The following is a 19630-nucleotide window of genomic DNA, read 5'->3' on the forward strand; positions in this document are numbered from 1 at the left end:
ACTGGCCATCAGAAACAGGCCGGCGCCGAATTCGCCCTCCTTCTTTTCCTGCGGGCCGACCAACTCTGGCTGCCCGACGTCAATTCTAACGTCGGAGAGGACATTCCGGACCAGCCAGGCAGCGATTGGCTGGCCCAGAACATCCTCTCCGACGGTCAAAATTGACGTCGGACGGCTAGAGTTGCTCGGCTCGGGGAAGAGAAGCAGCAGGGAGGGAGAATTCGGCGCCGGCTTCTTTCTTTCCCCAGTGGCAGCCTATTCCCCGGCCAGCTGAACACCCCCTCGGGCCTTGCACCTGGGGCGGACCGCCTCCCCCGCCCCCCCCCCCCCCTTGGTACGCCACTGCTTGTGGAACAGCCTCCTGGTAGAGGTCAAAATTGTATATGAATTTAAGAAAGCTTGGAACAAGTGCATAGGATCTCTAAGGGAGTGGATAGGCTATATGGCTTTTATCTGCCTTTATTTTTCTCTGTTTTTATGATTTTAACAAGAAAAGACAAAATTCAGCAAATTTATATTAAACAATTTAATTTATTAAATATAAGCATGTGGGCTGAACATGGAACAGTATTTCCTACAACAGCTGATATTCCAAGTTTCATAGTCAGCCATTACTTTTATGATGGTATAAGTTGCAGGAAAATGTAATTTTTGAAATGTACTGTATATTGCACATTGAGCCCCTTGTACAAAGCCGCAGAAGCAAGTCCCAGTGTGGCAAATGCGATGCAGTCCATAAGAACTGAATGAGCTGCATTGCATTTCTGCGTGGAATTGCTGCTACTGCTGCTTTGTAAAAGGGGCCCATTATTTTGTGCATTCTTGACAATGATAAATAGCCATAGAAGAGTTGTACATAGGGATGAAGTAAATTACCAATACACTTTATTTTTTAAAAGGAAAACCTCTTATTAATTCAAACCTACAGCTTCAGCCCTTACATATAACATTTTAATTCACATCCTTCTTTAACTCATGATTAGAAAATCACTTGAGCACAGGACTATGCCACATTTCAAGCCTTTCCACTTTAATGTTCTTCTAAGCATAGTTGTCCATGGGTTGAAAATGTAATGCACTAAGAAAGAAACAATAATAAGCATAAAGCTTACCAATGGGAGGAATATACAGTATTCTAATTATGAATGGTATTGCAGTTTTATTTTCATTATAAACCTAGCTCCTGTATTTTCACCAGTCAACTTTTGCAAGATGGGAAACAATATATGTTTTAAATTCCATTTGGTAGCTGCACTGGGCCCTGTGATAGTCACACTGCACAGACCTAAAGACAACTCTATGGTGTCGGCTGGTGGCAGGAGGAGGGAACTGGTGGTTACCATCTACCCTCTCTTAAAATTGAAGAAACTAGTCTATTTGTAGGCCTAGCTGCTCCAGGTTTAAAGACAGCCCTGACTAACAGCCCCATCATTAAAGGATGGTATCTGTGGAAAATGAAATCCATATTTTTTAAAGTTAAACTTGGCATGGCATTGAGTCGTAGAAGCAGGCCAGCACTATAGAAATATTAATTCTCCAAGTTATATTCTTAAGTGCAAAACATGGATTAACATCAGCGTATTTATTCTCAGAGATCAGTAAAATTATGAATCTTGTTCTCCTAAATTAAAAAAGAGCTTGAAGAAGTCCTAGATTGCTGCTTGTCTGGAAGATATCTGTTCTGTCACTGATGTAGATTTATTTAAAGATCAATTCTCTGTTACTGTCTAAAAGTATGTGAACTCCTAAATAAATGAAAGCAATCACACAGTACAAGCAGTGACGCTTACAGGCTAGTCACAGAATACTGAAACTCATTTAATTTTGAATTATTTATAATGTAAAAATTGTATATATGCAATCATACAAAACCCCAAGAAAACTGTAGAAAAAAAAAAAAATCAGCAAATGGATACAAAACTAGGTATAATCTTAAAAGAGTGCTGGAGGTTTTAGTAACTTTGGCGTGCTTTGTTTTTTTTCTCTCTCTCTTTCCGAGACACTGCAGCCAAAATAGCTAATAACAAAATGTTATTTTTATTGCTAATAATACAAAGAATTTCATAAGTGGTTAGCTTTGAAGTCACATCTTGCAAAAAGCTATCCTTGCATAACTGTGTAGAGAGCATACTGGCACCTCTTTGCTATTATAGTAGTTCCATTTTTGTAATGTGAAAAAGGTGACTGACTAAGTGCCTCGCCCCATTCTCACCCTCTGAATTTTTCTTTGCATTTTCTTTAACAAAGGATCAAAGATAAGTAAAGTAGAAAACCACTTTCACTGATGAAACATTTTGAGTAAACTTGAGTTATAGAGCATCCCATGACCAATTAAATTATATGTATCTATGCCAGTTTCATTAACAAAGAAGAGAGAACTAAACTAAACTAATGGAAATATGAGTCTACTGTTATAGCTTATAATAACTGCCAATTGAGACCTGAATAGATCTGCAATTACAAATTATTGAACAGAAAAATGTATGGCCATAGTGTGTGTTTACTGGATAGAACACTCCCATGCAAGAAAATGTGTGTTTTATTTTCCACACTGAGATTAACCACTGATAAGTATTATAATATCTCATTGACACACACAATATTTTGGTCAGGTACAAAATGCTAAAGATATACATATATAGAGTACTTAACATACATACCTTGGATCAAAGCTTATTTTTATGTAAATTCTTCTTTCTTGCAAGAACTCCTTTTGCTATCTCCAGTACACAGCTGCTTGGCTTTTCCCCCTCATTCAACTCATAGGCGAGAGCAAAGAATCAAGAATTTACCCCTCCCCACAAGATTAGTGTTCTTTTTTTCTGTTCACAAAGTATATGATGCTTGAAAGTTTGCTAGGTTTTCCAGGGACAAAAGATGTCAACAAAGATGACTTTTGGTAGAAAGCTATATTTTTTTGACAGATTAAAAAATACCTTTTCCTCAATATTAAATAATTTGTAATTAGATCTAGAAGATTTGAATTACAGTCCTTCAAATGGTCCCTTAAATACTTAGTCTGCAGGCTAGAGAAACTAAGCACCATACTTGAGTGATCAGTGAGGGATATAATTACCGGTCTGCAAAAGTTTATACACAATTTTTATTAAAGTCCAGATAAGGTGAGATGAAGGTCAGATACCTCCAACTTTTCATATAATTCCAAACTAATTTCATTCATATCTTAATATAATGGATACTGTTGCAATAGCAGGATATCTTTAGGTAAGCCAGTTGTTATGGGCTTACACTGAAGATCCCTTTAGTGACCTGCCTTGCAAAAAAACCCAAAAAACAACCACCCACAAAACCTTTTGGAACTTGACTTTTCTTTCTTGTTTGTTTGGTTGTTGTTTTTTTAACTTTATTTTCAGCTAGCACGCATCCAATATCTGAAGGAGCCTCTGTAATGCTGAAAATTATAATTCAAGGCAAGTGATTGCTCATATCAGGTTCCTTGAAAAGCTGAGGAATCCAAGAAGCATAGCAAGGGAATATTCATATTATACATACATAATATGTAGTAATATGGAATGTATGCTAGTCAAGTTGCCAGTTCAGTAAAGTTTAAGTCTTGAAATCAGTGGACTTTCTCGATATTTCAATAGAATCTGCAGCAATGGAACCACTGGTTCCCAAGCTGGATCGCCTCATGGACAGTTCTGAGGCAGAAATTTGCCGTAATTCTCGTCGGGAAACTTTTACTGGCGTCTTCCCTTGAAGAAGGGTAATGTTCTCTATTGTTTGGGAATGGGAAAGTACATGGGTGGGAGGTTTTGAAGATTGTACTTCCTCTGTTTCCACCTGGTCTTCACTACTCAAATGCCTCTTACTAAGTTCTACCATTGCTGGGGATTGTGGTGTATCAGATATATCTCCCCAGTTTCTGTGATGGTGCTGATGTATTCTCAAACCAGTTGCCCCAGTATCTATCTCTTTTAATTTTCCATTAGTTTTATCAAGTTTGGATAGCCATCTCAATGCTTCTGTTAGAGTTCCTGTTTCTTCTTGGACCTGTATTCCATCACCAGTACCATTATCTGAAAACAAAGCAAAAACTAATTGAAATGCAATATTCTCTTAAGCATCCCAGGTCAAGACACCATAATTTTGCAAGATTATATGAGACAACATGAAGATAGATACTGATTGATATAGATGATATAGATACTGATTGATTATATATGCTTGGTTGATTATCATTATTTGCATATAAATTGTATTGCACTTTTTGTTGGCATTAAAAACTAAATAAAGTAAAAAAAAAAAAAAAAATATATATATATATATATATATATATATATATTGCATGCACCTCCTAAAATGTTGTCGCTTTCATTGGTAAGAATATTTAGGGTTACCAGATGTCTGGATTTACCTTGGCATGTCCTCTTTTTAGAGGACTGTCTGGTTGTCTAGATGGATTTTACAAACCTGGCACTTTGTCCAGATTTTGCAGTATCCTGGCTCTTACCAGAGTTCAGAGCCGCGTCTAGAGGGTGTTTGAGCATGCACGGATGTAACCCAGTGTGTCCTCCCTCCTGCGCCGGTTTGACATCGCCATCACGCCGGAAAGTCTGCCGGCTTTGGCAGTGTTGTCCGTGGCTCCCCCTCCTGCCTTCCGTCCGCCGCGGTCCACCCGGGCAGAAACAGGAAGTTGTGCATCATTTGAGACAGACCGCAGCAGGCGAAAAGCAGGAGGGGGAGCCATATACAACACTGCTGAATCACTGAGGCAGGCAGGCTACTCGGCTTGGTGGCGACATCGGACTGGCGCTGGAGGGAAAGACACGTCGGGCTGTGTGGAAAGAGAGACTAGCGCTGGAGGAAAAGGCAAGCTGGGCTGTGAGGTTGGATTTGGGTAGTGTGGAGGAAGAGGGAAAAAGATACTTGAAGGGAAGAGAAATGGTGGACCTGGGGGGAGGGAGGGAGGCAGGCAGACAGGGGGAGATATGGGATGGGGGCAGGGAAGAGAAAGGGAGAAAAGTGAGATCTGGAGTTGCAAGGGAGGGAGAAATATTAGGCCTGGGGGTGGAAGGGAGAGAGAGATGCAGCATCTCTTTTTTTTTTCCTTCCATCTCATTGTTCAGCATCAAGGGGGGAGCGAAGAAGAGAGAGGAAGCAAAATGTTGGACCAAAAGGAGAGATGAGGAGAGATAGAAGGAAAGAGGAAGCTGGGAAATGGGAGAGCTACAGAATAAGAGAAGATGGAAAATTGATAGGTAGCTGAAAATTTAAAAAGGAGAAGGATGAGAAAGAGGGGGGGGGATTTGAGTGGACAGAGGCAGAAAAGTTGAAAGGAAAAAAATCTTTTTAAAAAAAAATCTTTATTAATTTTACAACTTATAACAAGTGTATCAGGAAATAACATTTGAACTTAAAAACATCACTTGATTTTCTAATATAATCATCTTAAATTAATGAAATTTATCCCCTCCTTCCCATCCCTACCATATCATATGCATTCACATATATTATACAATATAATCTTTTCTATTAATCCAAACATTTAATAAAAGATCAGAAACCTCCCCACCCCTACTCCCTCATTTGCAATTGTATTATTAAGGGAAAAATGTTATCTACTCATTACAATATTCTGTTAATGGCCCCCAAACATCCCAAAATTTACTAACATGTCCTTTCTGTGTGGCTAATGTTCTTTCCATTTTATATATATGACACAAAGAATTCCACCAGAAACTGTAGTTTAATCTGCTGCAATTTTTCCAATTAAATGTAATTTGTTGTATGGCAACTCCTGTCATAAGTAAAAGCTTATTATTTTTTGAAGAAATCTGACTCTTCGCCCTCATTGACATGCCAAATAAAATAGTATCATATGTTAAAGCCACCGGATTTTCTAATAAACTATTTATTTGGCCCCATATTGATTTCCAGAAAGCCAAAATAAATGGACAATAGAATAAAAGATGATCTAAAGCCCCAGCTTCGAGATGACAATGTCAACATCTATTAGACTTAGAGCTATCTAATTTTTGTAAATGAACAGGGGTCCAAAATGCTCTATGTAACAGAAAAAACCAAGTTTGTCTCATAGATGCAGATACTGTACATCTCCATCCTCCAAGACCAAATTTGTGGCCATTGAGACGCAGTAATTTGATGCTTAATCTCAATGCTCCAAATGTCCCGAAGACCAGTTTTTGTTTTTTTATTTATAAATCTAGATATCAATTTATACCACTGTGTGGCCTGGTGTCCCAAGAAGTCCACCTGAAAGCATAAGAACTCTAAACTATATTGATTAGTAAGATTTTTCCATTCAGGGAACCCCGCCTGAATGGCCTGCTTCAGTTGCAACCATCTAAAACTTTGTGATTTATCAAGACTAAATTTATGTTGCAACTGTGTAAAATCAAGCAGCTTACCATTAGATATAACACCTTCTAGAATACGTATACCTGCCATCATCCAATACTTCCAGATGATCTTAAATCTGTCAATTTGAATCTTGGAGTTGAGCCATATAGTTTGATTTGTTGATTTATGTATTGGAATAGGTGTTAAATTATTCACATATCTTAAGGTTTTCCATGTATCTACTAATATTCTGGTTTCTTTATATAACCTAGGCATTTTAACACTAAGAACATGGCATAATCGTAGAGGAAACATGAGTCGCCATTCCAACCACAACCAATCTGGGATATTTTCGATGAGCTCTGGGAGGATCCAATACATACCCTGACGCATAATATAGGATTGATGATACCTTTAAAATTTGGAAAAATTTACCCCTCCCTCTAATTGATTTTTGTAGAGACACTAAAACAATTCTAGCAATTTTACCTAGCCAAATAAAATTTGTAAGAATACTATTTAACTTTTTATAAAAAGACCCCTAAAAAAAACTGGTATCATACCCATCTGGTAACAAACCACAGGCAAGATCATCATTTTAATAGTTTGAACTGGGAAAAATCAATATGTTGGAGACATGGACTGAAGCAAGAGAGAAGAGGAGAAAAAAAATGGACAGCAGACACTGGAAAGAAAATTAGAAGATAGACAAAAATCAGAAAGAGATACTGGGACTAAAAGCAAAATAACCAGACAACAAAAGGTAGAAAAAGCAATGTTACTTACCGTAACAGTTGTTATCCAGGGACAGCAGGCAGTTATTCTCACTAGTGGGTGATGTCATCCGACAGAGCCCCGATACGGACATCTTGCAAGCATGTCTTGCTTGAAGAAACTCAGAAGTTTCGAGATGCCCGCACCGCGCATGCGCCAGTGCCTTCCCGCCCGATGCTCTGGGCGTGTCTCCTCAGTTCAGGTAGCTAGCAGAGAAGCCAACCCAGGGGAGGTGGGTGGGACGTGAGAATAGCTGCCTGCTGTCCCTGGATAACAACTGTTACGGTAAGTAACATTGCTTTATCCCAGGACAAGCAGGCAGGTATTCTCACTAGTGGGTGACCTCCAAGCTAACCTCAATGGGATGGTGGGAGAGTTGGCAACTTAGGAGAATAAATTTTGTAACACTGTTTGGCCAAACTGTCCATCCCTTCTGGAGAAAGTATCCAGACAATAATGAGAGGTGAATGTATGAACCGAGGACCAAGTGGCAGCCTTACAAATCTCCTCAATCGGTGTCGATCTGAGGAAGGCTACAGAGGCTGCCATTGCTCTGACCTTATGGGCTGTGACCTTACAGGGAAGGGGTAATCCAGCCTGGGCATAGCAGAAAGAGATACAAGCCGCCATCCAGTTGGAGATGGTGCGCTTCGATACAGGTCGTCCCAACTTGTTTGGATCAAAGGAGACGAAAAGTTGAGGAGCAGTTCTGTGTGGTTTGGTGCGATCCAAGTAGAAAGTCAAAGCATGTTTACAGTCCAGAGTGTGCAGAGCTGATTCTCCAGGATGAGAATGAGGCTTTGGAAAAAACACTGGAAGCACGATGGATTGGTTGAGATGAAATTCAGAGACCACCTTAGGTAGGAATTTCGGATGAGTGCGGAGGACCACCTTGTCATGATGGAAAACAGTGAAAGGTGGGTCCGCCACCAAGGCCTGAAGCTCACTGACCCTGCGAGCAGATGTGAGGGCCACCAGAAAAACCACTTTCCAAGTGAGAAACTTTAGTGGAGCCTTGCTCAGAGGCTCAAAAGGAGGTTTCATAAGCTGAGAAAGGACAACATTTAGATCCCAAACCACTGGAGGCAGTTTGAGAGGAGGATTGACATGAAAAAGTCCTTTCATAAATCGGGAAACCACAGGATGAGAAGAGAGAGGTTTCCCTTGTAGAGGCTGATGGAAAGCCGCAATAGCACTCAGGTGGACTCGTATAGATGTCGACTTGAGACCAGACTGAGACAGATGTAAAAGATAGTCCAAAACAGAGGATAGGGAGGCTCGCTGAGGCTCCTTAGAATTGGAAATACACCATGAAGAAAATCTAGTCCATTTTTGGGAGTAGCATTGACGAGTAGCAGGCTTCCTAGAAGCCTCCAAGACATCCCTCACTGCCTGGGAAAACTGGTGCGGGGTTACGTTGAGAGGAACCAAGCTGTCAGGTGGAGAGACTGCAGGTTGGGATGAAGCAGAGACCCCTGATGCTGAGTAAGCAGTGAAGGAAACACTGGAAGTAGGTACGGTTTCCTGCTGCTGAGTTGAAGAAGAAGGGAGAACCAAGGTTGCCTGGGCCACCGAGGAGCTATCAGAATCATGGTGGCATGTTCGGACTTCAGTTTGACTAGAGACTTTTGAATGAGAGGGAATGGCGGAAACGCATACAGAAAGCAATTCCCCCAATCCAGCAGAAAAGCATCTGCCTCGAGGCGATGAGGAGCGTAGATCCTGGAGCAAAACTAAGGCAGCTTGAAATTGTGGGGAGCCGCAAAGAGGTCTATCTGAGGCGTTCCCCACTGAGCAAAGATCTGATGAAGGGGCTTGGAGTGGAGTGTCCATTCGTGAGGCTGGAGAAGACGACTCAGTTTGTCCGCCAAGACATTGTCCCTCCCCTGAATGTAGACAGCTTTGAGGAAGGTGTTGTGTCGAACCGCCCAATCCCAGACTCTGAGAGCTTCCTGGCAGAGGGAGGCCGAGCCCGTGCCCCCTTGCTTGTTGACATAATACATGGACTTAGCTGTGCAGGAAATGTGAATCTCCTCATACACCCACCATATAGTGCAAAAATGTGCAAAGGTCTGTTTTTTTCTTTCGATCACTACATAGCCTAATGCCACACAAGCAGCGCTGTTACAAACATATTCTGTAGGTCAATGCTAAGGATAACAAAGTTTCCTTCCTTGGACCAGAAGGAGATACTGATAAACCACTGGAAGAGATCCCAAAACAACACCCAAAGACCCACTCAGTGTGTGAACCAGTTGAGTGGAGTGGACTAACTGGGGGGTGGAAATGGGCCCGGAGTTTGCTCAGCAGAATTTCCCAGACCACCTCTTCCTCTCAACACATTGACACGCTGCCACCACCACCACTAGGAACACCTCACTGGGTAGGCCAGCTATGCTATAAACTTTATAAAACACATTATTATATTTTCTTATAAAGCACATATTTTAACTGAACTCTCTGACATCCTCAGCCTTTCCATTCACAAAAATAGAAGGAAGAAAAGTTCCCATTTCCTGCTGTCTCATGTCCCCGGCCTATACAATATTTTTTTTCTGCAGACCCTTCAAAAATCTGACCAAATCCTCGTTTCACTTGCATTATAAAGTACTGAGGATGCCATCTCTCCCCAATCCCAGGTCCTAAAGTCTAAGACAGTAGCGCAAACTAATGCTGCCAGATTCAGGAAAAAAAATTTTGATTCGATTCAGCCTATTGAATTGGTTATTCAATTCGATTTTCCTGCCCAGTTGGGTGATTTTTTTCAAAACTCCTGGTGGGTTTTATAGCTTTTTCACCCCCTTTGGTTTCTCCTAATCACACTGGCGCTGTGGTGTAAATAAAATAAAGAAACAAAAAGGACTTTTCCTCTCTCTGTTAAATCCTAGCTCACGTTTGCAGTCCAACACCAGCTCTGGCAGGATACACATTTCAAATCTGACATATTATAATCACAAAACAGAAAATAAAATTAATTTTTCTACCTTTTGTTGTCTGGTTATATTTCAAATCTTGTTGGTCCAAGGCTCTGGTTTTCTTCTGATAACTTGGGGTCTCCTTCTTTCTTCTTTCTGCATGCTAACCATCCATCTGCCAACTCTGTCCTCCCTTTCCATTTCCCTTCCCTCCCCAGGAAGTCTGGTATCTTTCCTTTTTTTCATCTCCCTCCACAGATCCACCTTTTCTTAACTACCCTTTCATCCGGCATCTCTCCCTCCTTCCCCACCACCCGAGTCCACCATCTCTCCCTTTCTTTTCCCAATTACCCTCCTATCCAGTATCTCTATCCCTCCTCCACACCATCCCTTGTGTCCAATTTCTCTCCCTTTCTGTTCCTTCCCTCCCTAAATCCCATGGTCCATCATCTCTCTTCCTCTCCTCTATTTTCAGACCAATTATTTCTTCCTCCCCCCCAAAGTTTGGCATATGCACGTCTCTTTGAACACCCCCTTCCCTCCGTGTACTTCTAAACCAGGGTCCCCCCCCAAAGGCCTGTCCCCCCTTAAAGGTCTGCCTGTCCCCCCTTGAAGGCCTGCACCCCCCTTGAAGGCCTGTCCCACCTCCTTGAAGGCCTGTCCCCCCCTTGTAGGCCTGTCCCCCCTTGAAGGCCTGCCTGCCTGTCCCCCCTTGAAGGCCTGTCCCCCCCTTGAAGGTCTGCACCCCCCCCAAGGCCTGTCCTCCCCCCCTTGTAGGCCTGTCCCCCCCTTGTAGGCCTGTCTTCCTGTCCCCCCCTTGAAGGCCTGTCCCCCCCTTGAAGGTCTGCACCCCCCCGAAGGCCTGCACCCCCCTGAAGGCCTGTCCCCCCTTGAAGGCCTGCACCCCCTTGAAGGTCTGCACCCCCTTGAAGGCCTGAACCCCCCTGAAGGCCTGCCCCACCCCCTTGTAGGCCTGTCCCCCTTGTAGGCCTGTCCCCCCCTTGAAGGCCTGTCCCCCCCTTAAAGGCCTGCACCCCCCCGAAGGCCTGCACCCCCCCAAGGCCTGTTCCCCCCTTGAAGGCCTGTCCCACCCCCTTGTAGGCCTGTCCCACCCCCTTGTAGACCTGTCCCCCCCTTGAAGGCCTGCCTGCCCCCCCTTGAAGGCCTGTCCCTCCCCCTTGAAGGTCTGCACACACCCCCAAAGGCCTGTCCCCCCCCTTGAAGGCCTTCCTGTCCCCCCCTTGAAGGCCTGTCCCCCCTTGAAGGCCTTTCTGCCTGTCTGTCACCCCCCTCCTCCTTGAAAGCCTGCCTGCCTGCCCGCCCGCCCCACCCCGAAGGACCACTCGCCCCTGGCCTCCCCGCACCACTATGAAGCAGCACTATCTATGCTCCCGGCCTTGCCGTTCAGTCCCCCCCCACCACCCCCGAAGGACCGCTCGCCCCACTGACCTTCCCGCACCACCTATGAAGCAGCCGCAGCAGGATCCCGACGTCAGCGATCTCTGCGCTGCTTAGGCGCTGCTTCCTGCGCCGCGTTCCCGCCCCTCCTCTGACATCAGAGGAGGAGCGGGACCGCGGCGCAGGAAGCAGCGCCCAAGCAGCTCAGGTATCGCTGAAGTCGCGATCCTGCTGCGGGCTGCTTCACAGGTGGTGCAGGAAGGTCAGTGGGGCGAGCGGTCCTTCGGGGGTGGTGGATGGGGAATGAACGGCAAGGCCGGGAACACCCCCTCATGGTTGGCACCCGGGGCGGACCGCCCCTCCCGCCCCCCCTTAGTACGCCACTGCATAAGGATGCTCAAAAAGTGCTAAATTTGCGCAATCCTGGCATGAATTCACACAAGGAGACCCCAAGGACTCCATCCCAGCAGTTTTCCAGGCAAAAACTGCAGTTTTGAAGAAGTAGGGAGAAGAAAAAAAAAGATTGCTAAAAATCCAAGATGGCCACCAACACCAAAGTCCAAAAATGGCAATTTTAGGATTTTTTAGGAGGGGGGAACATTCAGAAGCTCAGAAAAACCCACCTTTTTAACTTTCTCAAACATCTCTCACAAGTTGTCAGTTCCTTGTACTTACTGTGATCTGATACACTGGAATCCACCTGTTCACAGCTAATACTCAGCTATATAAGAATTCATTACCACAATACTGGGAATGGTCTCACAAAGCTGATCTTCGGGCTGCTGGTCAGACTCGACTGTCTGACTATGCGTCCACCCCAGCAGACCATCAGATGTACATCATAACGGGCGGAGGCACAAAAATGCAGCTGGCAGGCTGCGGAACATCACTGAGCCCCCTAAGCATTCCTAACAGTCTGCACTCGACCCCTGCTAAACAGAAGGTGAGACTACGTCAGGGACAGCCTTGAGCTCCAAGGAAAACTGCAGACAGGCTAATAGGTACCCAAAAAGGTTCGGCTTGTCAGCTACAGACTGAAGTCTGTGAATTCTCAAGCAGGAAGAGCCCCAAATTTGCTTCAAATGTGAAAATACCTGCAAAGGGGATGAAACTACATCAAATTTAAAACAATAAAATGGGGAGAGCAGAACATACACAGTTGCAGACATGCGTGCAATATTACAGAGGCAGAGTAAAAAATCTAGAGTGGATTCCTTCTGCAGAGCATGTGAGTATGGAGAAATAACCCTACTGTCTAGAACAGGGCTGCCTAATTCCGGTCCTCGAGATCTACTGGCAGGCCAGGTTTTCAAGATATCCACAATGAATATGCATGAGAGAGATTTCCAAGAAGGCAGTACAGGCAAATCTCTCTCATGCATATTCATTGTGGATATCCTGAAAACCTGGCCTGCCAATAGATCTCGAGAATAGGAATTGGGCAGCCCTGGTCTAGAATGTCTCACCTATTGCACTGGAAATGGCATTAATTTGTAAGAGATAAAAATTTCTATGTTGGATAGCATACATACGTTTAACAGATGGCAACTGTTGAGGACGCATGTCTCCCACTAACTCCTTTAACTTTTTCTTCAGTTCTCGACTAGAATTCTTGTAGAAGAAAAGATCTTTTTCCAGCTGCTGCACTTTAGCTTCATACGTTTTGATGCTTTCTGCAACACCATCACCATCATGTTCTAAAAACAGTAAGCCACACACTCAGCTACAATGAAAAACCTCACTTTACATATGGAGACATGGGACAATATGATCAATTAATTAGTCCTCTAATCCAATGTTTCCAAACTTTTAAAACCCAAGGCAGACCTAGGTGAGGCATAGTCAACCTTTTTTTTAATCTGGGGGCCACATTTTATATTTTATAACATTCAGAGGGTTAAGATGCACACTCACGGTTTCTCTCATGTTACTCCCCATCCACCCCACACATATACACAGCCTTTCTCTGTCAAGTCGCTTCATTGGCTCCCCATCCATTTCCGAATACAGTTTAAACTCCTCTTGCTGACCTACAAGTGCATTCGCTCTGAAGCCCCCGATATCTCTCCTCACTCATCTCCCCCTATGCTCTCCCACCCCCTGTGATCTCCGCTCATCGGGCAAGCCCCTCTTATCTGTAGCCTTCTCTTCCACTGCCAACTCCAGACTCCATCCTTTCTTTCTTGCGGCGCCGTATGCCTGGAACAGGTTGCCTGAATCAATATGTCGTGCTCCATCCCTGGCAGTGTACAAATCCAAGCTAAAGGCCCACTTTTTTTAAATTGCTTTCAACTCTTAACTCTCCCTCTCTGCTGTCAAATACCTATACCCACTACAACCTTCCCAACCCTGAAAGGTCCTGTCTAAATTAGATTGAAAGCTCTTCTGAGCAGGGACTGTCTATTGTATGTTAAAATGTACAGCGCTGCATATGCCTTTCAGCACTATAAAAATAATAAATAGTAGTAGTCGTAGTATTCTCCCATTATTCCCCCAACAGCTTTCACCCAGTTTCTCTTTCTCTCTTCCCCCCATGGCTTTCACCCAATTTTTCCCACTTGGCTTCAGCAAAAAAAGAAACAGCAGGATTCCTGCTTCCCCCCACCATGACTCAGCTCCCTATAAGCTTGAGTTGTGTGGGGCCAGAAGTTCATGTTGGTCTTGCTATTTCAAATCTCATGAGACTTGAATCCACTAGACCAGCCTGAACATCCAGCATCGAGACTCAGCTCCCTGCAAGCTTGAGTTATATGGTGCTTTAAGTTCGGGTTAGAGATAAACTTAAAGACTTGAAACATTGAGTCCAATCTGAACTTCTGGCACAGAGCGGCTTAAGCTTTCAGACAACTCTGACATCTCTAGTCAGTCCATTTTCAGATCAGTGAAATAGACTGACTGTAGATGTTGGAGCTGGCAGTTTACGAAGATACGCCTTGAGGCAGCTCTTGGCGAAACATAGACTATGTTGGATAGATAATCCCCGAACTGAATGATAAACAAAAATCTAAAAGATGAGTGAAGTTTCACATTTCAATGAAAAAGAAGTGTCATTGTAAGTTGGAACAAGCTATATAGATACAGGGCTCCTTTTATGAAACCACGGCAATTTTATTTTTAAAAATTTTTTTTATGAAACCACAGCAGAAGGTTTTACTGAGGGCCGGTGAGGTAAATGCTCTGATGCTCATAGGAACTGAATGAGCGTCAGAGCATTTACCTTGCCAGCCTGTAGTAAACCCTCTACCGCGGTTTCATAAAAGCTAGCGAAAGTAAATTATATTTATATATAAAACTTTAAAAATGTCAAAAATAGTTGATCTATGAGACCAATGACAACATAGGTGCATGATCCTCATTGATTTACCAGTGAGTGGCATGCTGAGGTATGTAGATATTATAGTGGCTATTTGGAAACTAATATAGACATTTGTATTATTTGTTTTCAGGTTTCCTAAAAAGGTTTACAATGGTTAGCATACATTTCATAAAGTATGCATGTAAACCTGTTGAGTTTGCCTGCACTCTGCCCAAATCTATCTTCAAACTTGACTATACCTAAGTCACAAAGAAGTATATATGTTCTTTTTTTTTTTTTTTTTTTAATCTTTATTCCTTTTATTTCTTTCAACAAGTGTACAGTATTATTACAATTAATTTACATAACACACTTGGCATTCTTAAACAATATTATTATACATGTTTTTATTCTCCCCCCACCTCCCACCCTTTTCCATATCAATAAAATATTCCTTCCAAATTTATATATAATTATACATCCCTTTTTGATAATACAATTAATCTGACATGAAATCTGTCCCTCCCCCCATCCTTCTTCCTCAAACACTTTAAACATTTTATTATACCCAGTAATGCACAACAATAAATATCCCATCCTATTACATATATCTCCTTATTTTTCATAACAACATCTTTCCAATATTTTTCCCTCCCTATCCCTCCCATCCCATCCCATTTCTATATATTATCCCCTAAGGAAAAAGAATAAACTTTACTCGTTATAATATTCAATTAATGGCCTCCACACCTCTTGAAATCTTTTAAAATACCCCCTCTGTATCGCAAAAAATCTTTCCATCTTATACATATGACAAACTGAGTTCCACCAAAAATTACAATTCAATCTAGAACAGTCTTTCCAATTAGTTGTTATCTGTTGAATTCCCACTCCCGTAAGAATCAACAATAATTTATTGTTTGCTGCAGATATTTGGCATTTGGCCCTCATACACATTCCAAAAATCACTGTGTCATAGGATAAAGCCACATGACTCTCCATCAACATATTAACTTGATCCCATATTGATATCCAAAATGCCTGAATACATGGACAATAAAATAAAAGATGGTCTAGAGTTCCAACTTCAATTTTACAATGCCAGCATCTATTAGACTTAGAGCAATCTAATTTTTGTAATCTAGTAGGGGTCCAGAATGCTCTATGCAACAAAAAGAACCATGTTTGCCTAATAGATGCTGACATCGTACCTTTAATTCTCCAAGACCAAATACGTGGCCATTGAGATGCATTAATCTGATGCTTAATCTCAATGCTCCAAATATCTCTTAATCCATTTTTAGGCTTCTTATTCAAATAATTAGATATAATTTTATACCACTTTGTGGCCTGGTGACCCAGAAAATCTGCCTGGAAACATAAAAATTCTAAGCTGTAATGATCATTTAAAGATTTCCATTCAGGGAACCCCACCTGAATAGCCTGCTTCAATTGCAACCACTTATAACTTTGTTTTTTATTCAGACCATATTTATGTTGCAATTGTGAAAATTCAAGCATCTTATCATTATCAATTACTTCCGTTAATGATCTTATACCTGCTTTAATCCAATCTTTCCAGACAACCTTAAACCCGCCTATTTGTATCTTGGAGTTTACCCAAATAGTCTGTTGTTTCGATTTTAAAATAGAATCAGTAGTTAATTTGTCTACAAACCTTAATGTTTTCCAAGTATCCATTAATACTCTATTGTCCTTACGTATTCTAGGCACCTTTATACCAAGCAAAAGATCAAGCCTAAGTGGAAAGATAAGTGATCTCTCCACCCTTAACCACTCTGGTAATTGTTCCAAAAACTCTGGGAGGACCCAATACATACCTTGGCGCATGATATAGGCCTGATGATACCTATAAAAATTGGGAAAATTTACCCCACCCTCCTTAATTGGTCTTTGCAAAGACACTAAAGCCACTCTTGCAATTTTACCCAGCCAAATAAATTTAACCAGAATACTATTTAATTTTTTATAGAAAGACCCCTGAAAAAACACTGGTATCATTCCCAATTGATAGCAAACCACAGGCAAAATCATCATTTTAACAGTTTGTACTCTTCCCCACCAGGACAAATGTAAAGGATTCCATTGCTCACACAATTCTGTAACTTTTTGTAATAAAATTTTTTAATTTATTCTTATTGTCTCTTCAAGTGTTTTATTCAGCCAAATACCTAAGTATTTTATTCCATCCTCTTTCCATATAAAAGGGAAAGTATCAAGTATACCTTTTGTACAATGCACATTTAAAGGTAAAATCTCTGATTTAGTCCAATTTATTTTGTATCCTGAGAATTTTCCAAATGTATCTATGACCTTCAGTAGACATGGGATTGTTGTTTCCGGATTCCTCAAATGAAGCAAGATGTCATCTGCATAAGCAGATACTTTATATTCCACTCCAGCACATGGAATACCCTGTATGTCCTTTGCCTGTCGAATAGCTAATAATAAGGGTTCAAGAACTATATCAAAGAGCAAAGGAGATAATGGACAACCTTGTCTAACTCCCCTCTGCAACTTAAAAGCATCCGAAAAATTATTATTTATATATAAGCGAGCAGTTGGGGAGCTGTACAATGCTTGTATCATTTGTATAAATCCGGATCCAATACCAAACCATTCCATAGCTTGATACATGAAACTCCATTCTACACGATCAAAAGCCTTCTCAGCATCTAGTGAAACCGAAAAAGCCGGATCATTAATTTGTTTTGTTAAATAATACATCTGAAATGCCAGTCTAGTATTATTAGAAGAGTGTCTTTGAGCAATAAATCCAGTTTGATTCATTCCTATTATATGCGGAAGAGCTTTAGCCAATCTTAATGCTAAAATCTTAGCTAATAATTTACCATCTACATTTATTAAAGATATAGGCCTGTAGTTTGAAACCAATGTTGGATCTTTATTTGGCTTTGGCAAAACAATAGTTAAAGATTCTGCCATAGTGCCTGATATACAACCTTTATTCAATTGATCCTGATATAATTTTAATAAATACGGTAATAGGGAAATTTGAAATTCTTTATAAAACTCTACTGTAAATCCATCTCCACCTGGAGCGGTCCCAACTCTAAGGGATTTCAATGCCATTTGTAACTCTTTTAATGATATAGGTTTATCTAAACTTCTTTTTATATGATCAGGAACCTTAGGACCTTCAACTAAACTCAAAAAATCCATCCCATCTTTCTCTTTATTTAAATAAGACTCCAAAGAATACAATGACTTATAATATTTTAAAAATTGTTTTAATATATTTCCAATTTGAGAATGAGAATTTCCTAACTCATCTTTAATTATGCTTATTTTCTCCTTCCTTTTTTTTTGCTTTTAAATAATTTGCCAATAATCTTCCAGCCTTATTTGCACTACCATAATACACCACCTGCTGAGCAAAAATATCTTTCCTTATTAACCCAGAGGAAATTTCATTATATTCACATTTTTTTTTAACAATATTTGAAATGTCTCCTGTTCCCATTTATTAACCAATTTTAATTCCAAATTCTTAATTTCTTTTTCCAAATTCACATATTGTTTTCTTAACAGTTTCTTTTTATATGCAGAATATGATATAATTTGTCCTCTCATAGTTGCTTTGAAAGCATCCCATAAAATTCCAATCGAAATTTCCTCTAAATCATTAAGTCTAAAATATTCATTATTTTGAAATTCTGTGCAAAATTTAGAATCAGCAAGCAATGTATTATCAAACCTCCATACAGGTTTGGAATTATCTGGATCTACTAAATTAACTTCTATCCATATACCACCATGATCAGATATTACTATTGGTTCTATGTCAGCTTTTATAACTTGCTGTATCATCTGATCTGAAACAAAAATATAATCAATTCTTGAGAACGATTGATGAACATGTGAACAAAATGTAAATTCCCGATCATTAAAATGAAGAATACGCCATATATCTTTTAAATTACATACTTGTACCAAATTATCTAATCCCATTGATTTCATTATTCTACTAGGCTTTTTATCCATTATTGGATCTATAACAGCATTGAAATCCCCAGCCACCACTAAATTAGTAGTAGCCAGTGGTAAAACTAATTGTTGTAGAGATTTAAAGAATTCACTTTGATTCGAATTAGGTGCATATATATTTAGTAACGCCATTGTATTACTGCCCATGCTCATGTCAACAAGTAACCACCTTCCTTGAGGATCTGCCTTAACCATATTAAATGTTGCTGGACATTTTTTATTAATCAATATTGCAACTCCTGCCTTCTTTTTTACCGCTGGTGCAAATAAACATTGTTTTATCCACTTATCTGTCAGCTTCATAGACTCTGTTCCAGACAAATGTGTCTCTTGCAAGAAACATATATCTATATTTTGTTGTTTAATATATTCCAATACCTTTTTCCTTTTTATAGGGTGATTAAGGCCATTTACATTCAAAGAAAAAATTTTAAAACCCATTTTACAAATAAAATATAAAATACACATATAATCCACTCAAACATAAAATATACATTTTTTCTTTTTCCTTAAACCAATATATGAGTCTCCCCCCTCCCCTCTTTCCCCATCCCCCCTATTCCCATCCCCCACCCTCCCCTCCCCTAACACAAATGCAAACTTCAAAACGCACATATTACTGAGCAAAAATAAACTCCCCACAGGCAATAACATACTCATTTTTCTTTCTCTAATCTTTCAAACAACCAACACTAAATTCTCCTGCAGTCAATCCATTCTTCAATACCCTAAATACCCATATTTACTATAATTCTTTATTATATACTTCCCCTCTCATTCAAATTTCCAAACATTCTTCCACCCTATACCTCTAATATATTTATAAAAGTATATACCCAATATTTCGGAAACCATTTCTTACAATATATACCCCCCCCAAGATTAATATTATTAT

General features: G+C 40.8%; 1 protein-coding gene across 3 annotated transcripts in view; it reads right to left on the reverse strand.

The window, feature by feature from the left end:
- Positions 1 to 3087: 3087 nt before the first annotated feature.
- The window catches only part of KIF27 (kinesin family member 27), a 253192-nt gene continuing 236649 nt past the window's right edge, over positions 3088 to 19630 (reverse strand). For all 3 annotated transcript variants that reach the window (XM_033927630.1, XM_033927611.1, XM_033927620.1), the window contains 2 exons: positions 12944 to 13108; positions 3088 to 4040 (listed from right to left, as the gene is read on the reverse strand). In XM_033927630.1, the coding sequence (XP_033783521.1) occupies positions 3568 to 4040; positions 12944 to 13108 (638 nt within the window). In that variant the 3' untranslated portion in view covers positions 3088 to 3567. The remainder of the gene's footprint in view (positions 4041 to 12943; positions 13109 to 19630) is intronic.

The sequence above is a fragment of the Geotrypetes seraphini genome, chromosome 1, assembly GCF_902459505.1.
Source record: "Geotrypetes seraphini chromosome 1, aGeoSer1.1, whole genome shotgun sequence".
NCBI classification, from domain to species: domain Eukaryota; kingdom Metazoa; phylum Chordata; class Amphibia; order Gymnophiona; family Dermophiidae; genus Geotrypetes; species Geotrypetes seraphini.